The sequence below is a fragment of the Nothoprocta perdicaria genome, unplaced genomic scaffold (genome assembly GCF_003342845.1).
Source record: "Nothoprocta perdicaria isolate Ctin4 unplaced genomic scaffold, notPer1 scaffold_139, whole genome shotgun sequence".
In the NCBI taxonomy this organism is placed as follows: Eukaryota; Metazoa; Chordata; class Aves; order Tinamiformes; family Tinamidae; genus Nothoprocta; species Nothoprocta perdicaria.
In genome coordinates this window covers 1,901,327-1,912,569 of record NW_020454527.1, presented here as the reverse complement: position 1 = coordinate 1,912,569, position 11,243 = coordinate 1,901,327, and the positions used below count along the sequence as shown (strand labels likewise).

The 11,243-nt window shown below is 45.2% G+C and overlaps 1 protein-coding gene across 4 annotated transcripts in view; it reads left to right on the top strand.

Annotated features, from left to right (window-relative positions):
* The first annotated feature begins 3,957 nt into the window (after positions 1 to 3,957).
* The window catches only part of ZFAND3 (zinc finger AN1-type containing 3), a 118,781-nt gene continuing 111,495 nt past the window's right edge, over positions 3,958 to 11,243 (top strand). For 2 of the 4 annotated variants that reach the window (XM_026034030.1, XM_026034029.1), the window contains exon 1: positions 4,993 to 5,091. In XM_026034030.1, coding sequence (XP_025889815.1) covers positions 5,021 to 5,091 — 71 coding nt within the window. In that variant the 5' untranslated portion in view covers positions 4,993 to 5,020. Of the gene's footprint in view, positions 3,982 to 4,992; positions 5,092 to 7,613; positions 7,789 to 11,243 lie in introns of those variants that run through there. The other 2 variants (XM_026034033.1, XM_026034031.1) reach the window with 2 other exon arrangements.

Genomic DNA, 11,243 nt, shown 5'->3' with positions numbered 1-11,243 from the left:
ATATGTGAAATAAATAAAAGGATTAATAGTAATAGTTGCCTCTGTGTTAGTCATTTCTTTGCAAACAGCAAATGGCCGCGTTAAGAGTTTTCAGTTTCACCTTGGACCCTCCGGTCAACCATTATTTACCAAGAAATGCCACTTCTTTAGTCACAGTAATAATAACAACAGGAATTTCTGATTTCTAAAAATGAGATTTTGTTTCCAGGTTGCCCATGAGATGTCAGTATTATTGTTTCCAGAAACAGAGAAACTGAGGCATGAGAAGATTTAAAATAACCTGGAAGGAAATGTTGAAGTCCTGACTCCAAAGTCTGGGCTGCAACTATTTACATTTTTCCTTTTCAGTTCAAATGTAAATTTGTGTTTTAAAAAGGAATGAAGAGCACCTACTCTGCATGACTCTTAAGGTTATGGCTGGTTCTGTTGGTTTGCTTTTGGATCAGCCCATCCAACACCAAGAGCCCAGATGAACTTCATTTGYCTTCTTTAATCTAGAGATTTTCTCCAGGCAGAAAAGAAAATTGGAGCCAGATTCATTTAGAGTCAAGCCAGAGGCTAAAGTGAGAGCACTCCTGCTCTCACTTTGAAAGCATTGACATCTAACTTAGACTAAATGAATAAGAAAGTCCGGAGGCATTCAGGTGGATCACACCCTGTTGTATGAGGTGCGTGCATGGAGTCAGGCTGTGCTATTCACATGCAGAAATGGAGGTGAGCTGCACACTGAGAAGTCGGCACTGAAAGCCTGACAGACTTGGCTCCTGASTTAACTGGAGGAGCACTCTCCAGTCTTGGGCTGGGTTCTGTTCCTTTTTTGCGTCATATATATGATGTTAACTTGTGCACGTTAACTTCTTCATGGTCTGTAGTCTGTGCCTCCCAGACTCCAGCAAATCATTAWAATCACTCATCTTTATAGTTAGCTGTAACTACAGCTCAGACGTATCCYCTTTATTGCCCTTTCCCACATACTTATTTTATTTTCATCCTCAATAGAGGGCTTAACAAGAATGATCTTCCAAAAGAAATGATTTCACTAAAAAAATACCATCTAACTGGAAAGGAATAAAAAGCAGTGATTATTTCAATCATTTCAAGAGTCTCTCCAACAGATTGGCACCACATGAGTCACTTTTATCATTTTATGCTAATTTAGATCTCAAGATGAGAAGGRAGATGTGCAATACTTGTGACATTCTCCACCTGCTCCACTTTACAGTTGTGCACACGTATCTYAGTCAGGCAATCATGTTTATACCAAAATAGACCACCCCAAAATGTTCTGATTATGAGTGTACTTGAGAGATGCTGTTCTTTAATTGTTGCTTCCAGACCAGGTAGAGTTCTGCTTTCTGATCACAAGTGGCCTGTCACTTAATCTAATCCTGCAATATGACCCCCTTGAGAACCAAGCCAAATATTTTAAAGAGAAGTGAAAACCAGACATCGCTTCGGAGGTATTTTTCTCATTTTACTTAAGTATTTTTTTTSTCTTAGAAACATCTCCCTTATTCCTTTTACTAAACATTGTGTCATGTTGGTAAATATCTTCCATTCTTGTTTATAATTTCAAATATGTGCATATGGTTATGAAGTCATCCACAGACCACACTGTAACCATTAACATTAAAAAAGAAAATCTGTATTTCAGTTCCTGCAGATTTTATCTTGATTGATCTACTATGTATTCTCTCCAATAAGTCTGCACAAAGTACCCAGAGTAGAGTTGCTCATTCTAGCTGTAGGATCACTGGAGTCTCATTAAGAAGAATTATCACCATCCATATCAATTTCATGTATTTGAATATATATAGCAGTAAGATTACATCAGCTGCTTTTGTTGTCGTATAATTAACTGTTGTTTGCTAGTCCTCTTTCAGTATCACTGCTATCCAAGTTACTTCCCTACCACTAAGTAGACTTTTCCTACCTAGTGCTTGCTTATAATATGTATTTGCTTGCCAAGGTTGAATCATGTTATATTTGGACTGTTTGATGACTGTCCGYATATGAATATTCCCAACTATATCCTACTAACACTATGCATAAGTTTCCTAAGTGCTGTTTGTCCATTTCTCTATGCTGGTCATGCATTGGTTTACAAAGCAAGCAGAGCTTGGATGAAAAACGCTAGAGAAAAAGCCACTTGGTAATGGAATTGCTCAGGGAGCAGGAGTTCAGCTCAATGGGAAATGTGTTGGAGGAAGAGCCCACACACTGGGCACAGRCTGGGTGTGCCGTTTGCAATTGCAGACATTTTGGATGAGCTTGGATTGCGGGCTTTCTCCCTGCTAGAGCTCTAAAGCAGCATCTCAGATGAGCACTTCTCCTCACCGCAAAGTTGCACTGCAAAAACACGTTTCTCGTAATCGTAAATGGACTGATATGGGTGGCAGAAACATGACACAGTCTAAAAAGCTGCACAGCTTAGGGTCCACATATTGGAAGTAGTGTTAAAATTGCAGGAAACAGTATTGTAGGTGTGCATCAGTAGTTTAAATCTTGTGTTGTTTAAACAGTTGGAAATATCACAATGATCCAAAAACATTACAAAAGTCATACTTAAGAAAATTCCAAACATACGGTATTGGTGGATCAAAGCACATATGTWCCCTCTGCTATGTACTATGGTTGTACTATAGTAAGAGTACTATAATCCTAAAGCCTTTTTTTTTCCCTCTCCATCTTATTCCTCCATAAGGCATTGGTACCTGTTAAGAGTTTAAGTTGTTCAGATATCTTCACCATTATCATGGATAATTTGTATATACTTCTATTAATAACGTTAGCCCTAAAGCTGTGTTTCTATGTTTAATTTTGGAGGGAATTACCACAACTTTGTAGGCTTTTAAAAAAATCTCAGTTCCATCCAATGTCATTTTACAAAATGAAAGTTTATTTGAAATGGCACAGAAGAGCACTTGGCAAGAAAGGCACAGAGAATTCTTCTCTGTGACGTTTACAACACCTCAGGGTTAAAGCCACAGTGACTCCTTTTAATAGATGATAAGGGCAAAATAAACAATYCTCAAAACAGAAAAAAAATGAAAATGGGAGGGGAGTAAAATAATAATAAAAGACGTTAAAAAAAGAGGTGAGGCACCGCCTCAGCCCTCGGCGCGGGGCACCCCCGCCCCTCCCCGCCGGGGCCCTAACGGTCGCAGCGCGAGCGCGTCCCGCGCGGCCGGCGGGGGCGGGGGGGAGGGAGGGGGAGCTGCTGACGTCACAAGGGCCCCAACGGTCGCGCCGAACAGCCGTTAACGGCCAGCGCGCGGGGTGACGGCGCGCTTCGGGGCGGCCCGTCACCGTGACGCCCGTTTGTTTCAACGCCTCCGAGTTTTTAGCACGCGGGTATATATTCCATTGCAATTAACTTAAAGTTCTCCAGGAAGTTCAGTATCCAAGTTAAGTGCTCGTTAGCAGGATTAAATATTCACAACGGCCGAGGTACGCTGAGCTGGGTAAGGATGTATGCGATTTCCAGAGTAAAACACACGCTGCTTTCAGTTTAAAGCAAAACTCAACCAACTACAAAACGGGCATAAGGACATCAAGCGTACACCGAGATTGCACCTCCGCTATGGGCATGCCAGYATTTTTTCCACGCAGCACACTCCATCTGGGGGCCACAGCGCAGTTTCTGTCACAAAGGTCACTGTTTTTCCACCTCACAGATAAAGGGGAACTACAGCAAGTTTAAGGTTGTACAAGGCTGCCCACTGAAGCAATGCCGAAATGCTCTCCTGTTACTCCACTGCCGAGTCCAGCTGCTGGAAAGTCCTCTCCTCCCCGCTCAGGAGCTGAGGGTCCAGGTGCTGCAGCCATAACCACCTCTGAGGCACCTGCCAGACCACGCTGCTCCTGCCACATCTCACTTACCTCGGCACATCCCTGTCTCCCAAGGGATGAATCCCAAAGACCATGGCCACCTCCCTCAGAAGCCCACTTTGCTCACGCGATGGCTGCTGCTTAATGCAGGTAAAGAAAAACTCAACATACTTGAAGTCCTGCTCCACTTTATTTCACAGATAAAACACCAAAGCACACGAGCACTTACAAAATACCTAGAGAAGGGAAGACTAAGTGTCCGTCCCAGAGCCCTCCCGCCCAGCCCGTAGTGGGTATAACAGGCACGGAGCCAGCACAGCSCCTGCGGGCTGGGCGCCGCCAGGCCCAGCTCGCTGCCGCCATAACGGGCCCCTCCAGGTGACCGCTTCCAGGGAGGGCTCTGCCCGCGCAGCGGGACGGGACAAAGCGGGACGGCAACCCCMCTCTGAGCAAGGCAGCTGCCAGCAGAGAACCGGGCCGCGGCTCCGACAGCCCCGGGGACAGCGAGCGCGAAGCCAACCCGTCCCCTAAGGAAGGGCCCTCGGGAACGCGCTCCAGCACCAATCCACTTCCGCGTTGACGCCTCCCGCGCATGCGCGATCAGCTCCGGGTAGCCCTCTCCCGGTCTTCCCGGGCGGCACCATCGTGCGCGTAACGTGTAGGGGGAGACCAAAGAGAGCGACTGCCTCAGGCTGCTCCCTAGGCTGCGCTCTCCCTAAAACCCCTCTTAAAGAAGTGCTGATCCCTTCTCAAGTCCACTCGTGYCTCCTAAACTCGCTTCTTTCTCAGGCCCCGCCCCCGATCTCTTCCCGCTCTCCCCCGGGGACGCGCTGTGGTGCGCGCCACTCCCAGCTGATCCTGCGGCTCGGCGAGACCATCGCGCTCAGCACAGGGGGAGCCCGGCGCCGAAAGGGGGGCGCATTGTTGAATCGGGGGTCGCGCGGGGCGGGGGCGGGCGCGCGCACAGCCGCGGCCGCAGGCGCGTCACAGGGGACGGCAGGTGGTAGCGGCCGCCGCGGGGGGGGCGCGGACCGCTTCCCCCCGCCGCCGCGCCAGTGGTCGCGCCCGGCTCCAGCTGACCGGCCTGGAATCCCGGCCCGGCGCCCCCCCCTCCCCGCCCCCACGCGCCGCGCCCCCGCCCCGACACCGCTGCCGCTGCCCCGGTCCCGGCCCTGGCCCCGGCCCCACCATGGGAGACGCCGGCAGCGAACGCAGCAAGGCGCCCAGCCTCCCGCCGCGCTGCCCCTGCGGCTTCTGGGGGTAAGCGAGGCCCGCGGGCGGGCGGGGGGCTGGGCGGGAGCCGGCGCGGCCCGCGGGGGAAGGGAGAGGGGGTGCGTGTGGCGGTGCCGGGCCTGGCGGCCGGGGCTACCCGGACTCGGGTCTGTCACGGAGGCCGGGCCGGAGGGGCGGGTGGCCCGGCGTGGCGGGCGGGGAGGGGGGTGCTCCGGCCTTCGTGGGGTCGCCGTGTCCCGGGGGGGCAGGGGTGACTCTTGCTCGGGAGGCACCTGGTAAGCGGGGGGGGCGGCTGCGTTGTCCACAGGTGCCCCGTTCCCTTCGCTTCCCCCAGGCTTGGCCTGGCTGAGGGCGGCGGCCCGCGGCCCCCCTGCTGCGCGGCACCTCCCGCCCCGGCCTGGACACTGATTTCCCGGAGAGGCCCTGGGCCTTGCCCGCGGCTCTGRGAGGGGGAGCGCGGGGCCCGGGCACCGTGCGGCAGCCCGGGSCCTGGCGCGGCCCTGCGCCCAGTGCGGGCACCGGGCACCCCAAGCAGGTACCGCGCAGGCCRGTGTGCGCGTCTGTGCTCCTCACCGGCCCTGTGCACTGGGCTATGCTGGGGGGCCCTGGCAGCCCCGGGCTGGGCTGGTTTCAGGGATAGGCAAGTAGGGCTATTCCTGCTTGCCAAAGGCAAAAGAAAATAAATTAAAAAAAAAAAAAAAAAGCCTGCCCTTGTTAAACTATTTTCATCTCTAGGATCATGTCTTCCGAGTAAGTTTTTTTTAATCAGAGGTATCATGGCAGATGGTGCACTGTGGCAGAGACACGTGTCAGTGCAGCCGCCTTTGCTGCATGTGTCAGGGGCGCCATCCCCAGCCTGGAGCCCTGTGCTGGGTGAGGGCCACCTGAGGTGAAGGCCACCTGAGGCACCCGCCTCCCACGGACCCTTCCCGGGGGTCCTGCTGGGCTGCTCGGGGTTCCCTACAGGGCTGGGTGCTGCGAGGGAGGGGGTGTCAGGAGGTTGAGCAGGCGTGCCGCTGGGCAGTGCTTGGCATTTGCCTCCCGGCTTGGAGTTTGGCAGCGCTTTGAATGAAATTCTGCTGGTGAGCRGTGACAGAAGCCTGAATGGCAACGAATGCCATGGCCCTGTGGGGGGTGATCTTACAAGGCATCCTGCTAAATATACTGTCATGCGCTTGGATTTTTTTATTTATTTTATTTTTGGGCCTGGTATTTTCTGTAATGTGATGCAAAATGAGTTGCTACACTCTCTGATGTAGCATACTGACCCCTGTAATGTGATACTGATGTGAAGGGAGAGTCAGAAAATCTTAGATGAACTTCAGGCTGAACTTTGTAGCTACTTAAATGTGTTATAAGAAGAAGAAAATCTACTGTTTCATATTTGAGGGTATGCTTAATGGTGACAGTAAACTATCAAATAAACCCATTACCTTTAAAGTTGCCTTTAAAAAAAAAAGTTTACCTTTCACGAACAGCTATCAAAATGTAGCTTCCTATTTTTTTTTTCCCGGGGTGTCATCTCTGCAGGATTATTCCTTCTAAGACTGACAGACAACCTTGCAAAAAGGGCTGATTTTCTTCACCCATAAAGTGGATAAGTTAATCTATTTTCTTCTATCTGGTACGAGTCAATACACAATGGCACTATTTTTTTTTTCTCTCCAGTGAAAATAAAGACATAACAGTGGTTTGTTTATATATACATATTTGTTGATCCTGAAGAAAGTGTTTTGTTTATCCTTATTTACTTAGACCATACTAGTTCTTAAAAAGATCCGCCAGTGAAGTTGTAGGTCTGTCCTTCTGGTGAAGCTGCAGTGGCAGGAGTTCTGCCACTCCTGGAGGTGTTACAGCTCTATAGCAGCTTTCTGAAGAGTAGACTGTGCTAGCAAAGAGACTTGCATGCGTTTAGAGCTGGAAATCATCTGCCCTAGGTAATGTCAGGTTCAGGTCAGTGATGTGTCTGTGACTTTTATGTCACTTTCATGTCATTTTTGTGTCTGTCAAGTCACATTCATGGCCATATTTGCCCTTCATGTGCAAGGCATTTAGGGCTGTGAAAAGTCCCAAGACCTGTAGTTTAGCAGACTGATACGTATAAAATTTCTCGTTCAGAGGAACGGTGTTTCTTGGAGTTCAGCTGGTCCTGTCAGTGCAATGACCAGGGACTATGACTCCTTTCAGGGTTGTTCTTGGATCCAAACCATGTAGGTACCAGAACTACTCCATGTGAATGTATCATGGAGTAGGGTCCAAGTACATCTTTGTCTTTTTTTTACCCCTAGATTTATGTAACGTTTAGCAGCATCATTTATAGTAAGATGAATATGTTTTTTGCAGTAATCAACAAGCACAGGAAATATTAAGGAAAATACTGAAAGAAGCATTGAAAATGAAGTGACCTGTGGCTTTCAGGGCTGAAACATGCCTATAGGTGAAGCATGGTAGAAGCAATTCCTGAAGTGCTCCCTGGAAAAGCTGATCTGCAAAGAGATTAGCAGGGAGGACTGTATGTATTGCTGCATTGATGTTTGAAGGATTCTTTTAAACTGCTTGTTTTTATATTGCAAATTCAGAGCCTGAAAGCTGCAAGAATCTCTAGTGACTGGAAAACTACTAAACTCTTGATGTTTCAAGATCTAAGAGACTGGAAAATGAACAACTGAAAGAAGGGGCTTTTTTTAGCAAGACTCTTCAGAACTTCTGAAACATCTGTTTAAGGTCAACAACTAACATTTTCTTACTCTTTGTTGAAGATCACTAAAGCCATTTTGATAACTTCTAAGGCCATCAAGCAAAAGCTTCTATGAGTGTCCAGTGTGTATTTTTTCATCAAATGAAACCTTAGTGGAGCACTAAGATGACTTTTGTCTTTTATTAAATCATTTCACATAGGCAATAATCTAAACTGGGAATCCTCACCTGTGTTCTTATCTTTTTATAAAAAGTCACACTATTTATTGTTTGGAAATATTTTTGCACCACTTTAATGCTATTTTAACATCTTAAACTTCAGTTAGTCGTGAGTATTTCACTTTTTGATTGGAATAGTTTCAGTGCATGAATGTTGAAAAGAGTACAGTACACAAGTAGTGATTTTGGGTTACTTCATTTGGATTGTAGGATGTGCTCGACTTCTCAATGTTGCATTCTGGAATAATTTGTTTACTTTTGCTGATTAGCAGATCCTGTCCTTTTTTTATTTATTTTTTCCCCTCACCTTCAATCTGCAGTTTTCAGAAACTTGTTTCACTTTGTGGCATATATAAAACATTCAGCTCTACAGTAACAAATGCACAAAAATATTAGTATATGTATGTGTTCCAGTTAAGCCATTTTGCTTATTAGAGWTGAGACATAATGCTTTAATGAACCTGATGTTGGCAGTTACCCACCAGCTTTTAAAGGACTTCACAAAGGTTTCATTTGTGTATAGCTCATCAAAGGGCTGGGCCTTTTACTATTAAACAGTTATATGCATAGGGGAGAGTTGCAAGCTGAAATGCCACTTGGCCAGCAGAATCATCCATAGTGGGAAGGGAGAAGTCATAGAGGGCAATACTTGAACAGTTTTGTTTGTGCTCTAGTGAACGCTGCTTGTTTTTCTTGTGATGCAGCCTGGTACGAGGCCATTGCGCTCAGTACCTTAGAACCGGAGCAGAAGGAAATATGTTAATGGACATAAAACAAATGAATTCCATTCTTGAAATGGTGGCAGCCAGCAGGAAGTTGATTGAAAACACAGTGTGATTAGTTTCATCTCATCTTATTTCTGGCAACTGTAAGGTACTGTAGTCAGCCGGAGCTGATGGCAATGCTGTTTGAGAACATGCCAGCAGGGGTTTTGCAGGATGTTGCCATTTATCCTGCCTTTCTTTGACACTGCATGCATCATATACGTGATGAGACATTGTGCCTTGAGCATTCTGTGCTGGCCCAATCCAGGGTTATTTGTGAGTCTGGATTTTCCAGTTACTTATATATCACCAGGTCTCTGCCAATCTGGCTCCTTTTCTCAATTTTGCTTACTAAAAAATAAGCGTTGGATCCACTGGTGAATAATGTAACATAAATGAGGTTAGTTTGTGACTATGTTACCCAAACTTGCCTTTTTGCTTCTACACAAATACTGGCTAATAAATATATATAATTTGTGTATATATGTCGTTAGGAGCCTACTCTGGCTAGTGCTTTACTTTTTTGATGATTGCAGCTGTTCATTCTGTGTGAACTCTGTGACTGTCCTTTTAAAAAATGCTTTCTAATCTAATAGTTTGTGTAGATCATCATTCTTACTGAATGAATAATGCCTTTATAAAACCTAATTTTGCTTTAACCGGTGTTGAAATACCACATTGATGTTCCTAAATGAGACTTGAGTAAACAACAGAAATATGTACCTTTCTCTCTGAGGATTATTTTTCATSGTCTGGTATGATGCAATAACGTTGTGGGGCTTTCACTTACTGCATCTTTGGAGCAGATGCTAGAATAAGCTATGAAAGTGTCATAATAAGAATATAGTAATAAAAAGAGTATACAGAATAGTGATAAACTGTGAGGTTCTAGTGATTACTGTTAGTCATAATGAAGCTAAAAAAATCAACTCAAGCTGATTTTAAGTTTAGTTTTACTTGAAAATTTAAGAAAATTTAAGAAAAAATTAAGTTTTACTTTTCTATACACTTAGCAATTTTAACTACAGTCACAAGATACCATGTTTTGGATCAGAGCTAATATTTGTTTTTGCTGCAAAAATGTACCTTTAGGAATAGGAGTTATTGACACTCAAAGTAAAAACAGATGAACTGGATTTAGTATTTTAACTGTAATAAGCTCTTTTTTAGGAATGTGAAAACACTGCTTTCTGTTGGACTACTTAATAGAATAGACAAAACAAAAAAGGAAATGTTATTTAATAGAGAACAGCTGTCAGACCAAAGGTGCATCCAGCCTTGTCTCTGATTTTGGTGATAAGTGATGCTGAGGGAATATGGATCAGGCCAGGGAAAGCAAGTGGTTATGCTCTGTTAGGAGGAAAGGAGGTATGCGAGATATCTGGCTGTCCTCTGTTTTATACCTTAGCAGCTCTTGATTTATTATTTTCTTTTTCTGTGAAAATCCCTAATGATTATTTAAATTGATGTGTTGTCAAGGCTTTCATGACATCTTGCAGCAAAGTAGTTACATAATTTAACCATTTTGCTCACAAAAAAMCCTTCTTTTTTCCCTCTTCTTACTTTAATGTTGCTTGAATAAATTCAAGCATATGGTGTAAGAGAGTGTTTCCCTTGAGAAAATCCAAACTCAGGACTGGTTGGCTGATGAAAAATATCTGTTTAGTTCTCTAGTAAAGCCAGAATTTGGGAAAACGAACAAGTGCTTAAACTCCAAATTTATTCAGATCTTATATAAAACTGTTGCGGAAAAACATTTACTGATTACAGATGGATGCTGTGCTCATTATAGACAGATATGTCCCATACGTTTTAATCTAGCTGTAACTTCCTCATCAATGAGAATGAAATTCAGCTTTGTAGCTGCTGCTCCTACGAGTGGACCAGCAAGGTGAAGTCAGTAGCCTCTGTGCACTGCTCAGGGAAGCCCGGAGCACTTAAGAGTATGAAAGTCAGGGCCTCTAGGCAGGTCACCTGCCATTTTTCTTCCATCTACATCYTTTTGCCAGCATCTTCTTAGATGTAATTGTGGCTAGTTAAAGGTACTGTRATTTAGTTAGTGCTACAGAATTCAACACTGATTAGTACAAGGTTTGATTACTGCCTGGTAGCATAGTGGTTTTTGTGTGTGTGTTTTGCTTTCTGCTTTATTTTAAGGAGGACCCAAAGCCTCTACAATGAGCTTTAATAGTAAGCCCAACCTGTTAGAGAGTTTTCATACTAGTGTCAGTTTTAACAGAATGTTGCTGCTGTTTTTGTTGCAGAAATTTTATCTGTGCCAAAATCAAACTTGCACAAATATGTTAATGTCATTCCTAGGCTCAGTTGTAATATTAAAGCATTGAAATAATGGAAGCATAGTAATCCAGTACTRCCTTTAAGGAACTGAAATTGCAGGGATACAAAGAAGTAACTTCCAAAAGTGATCCTTGAAGGACAGATTCAGGATAGCTAGATTCAGGAAGGATAGACATGAGTAATGTGCTATGCCATTTTTTA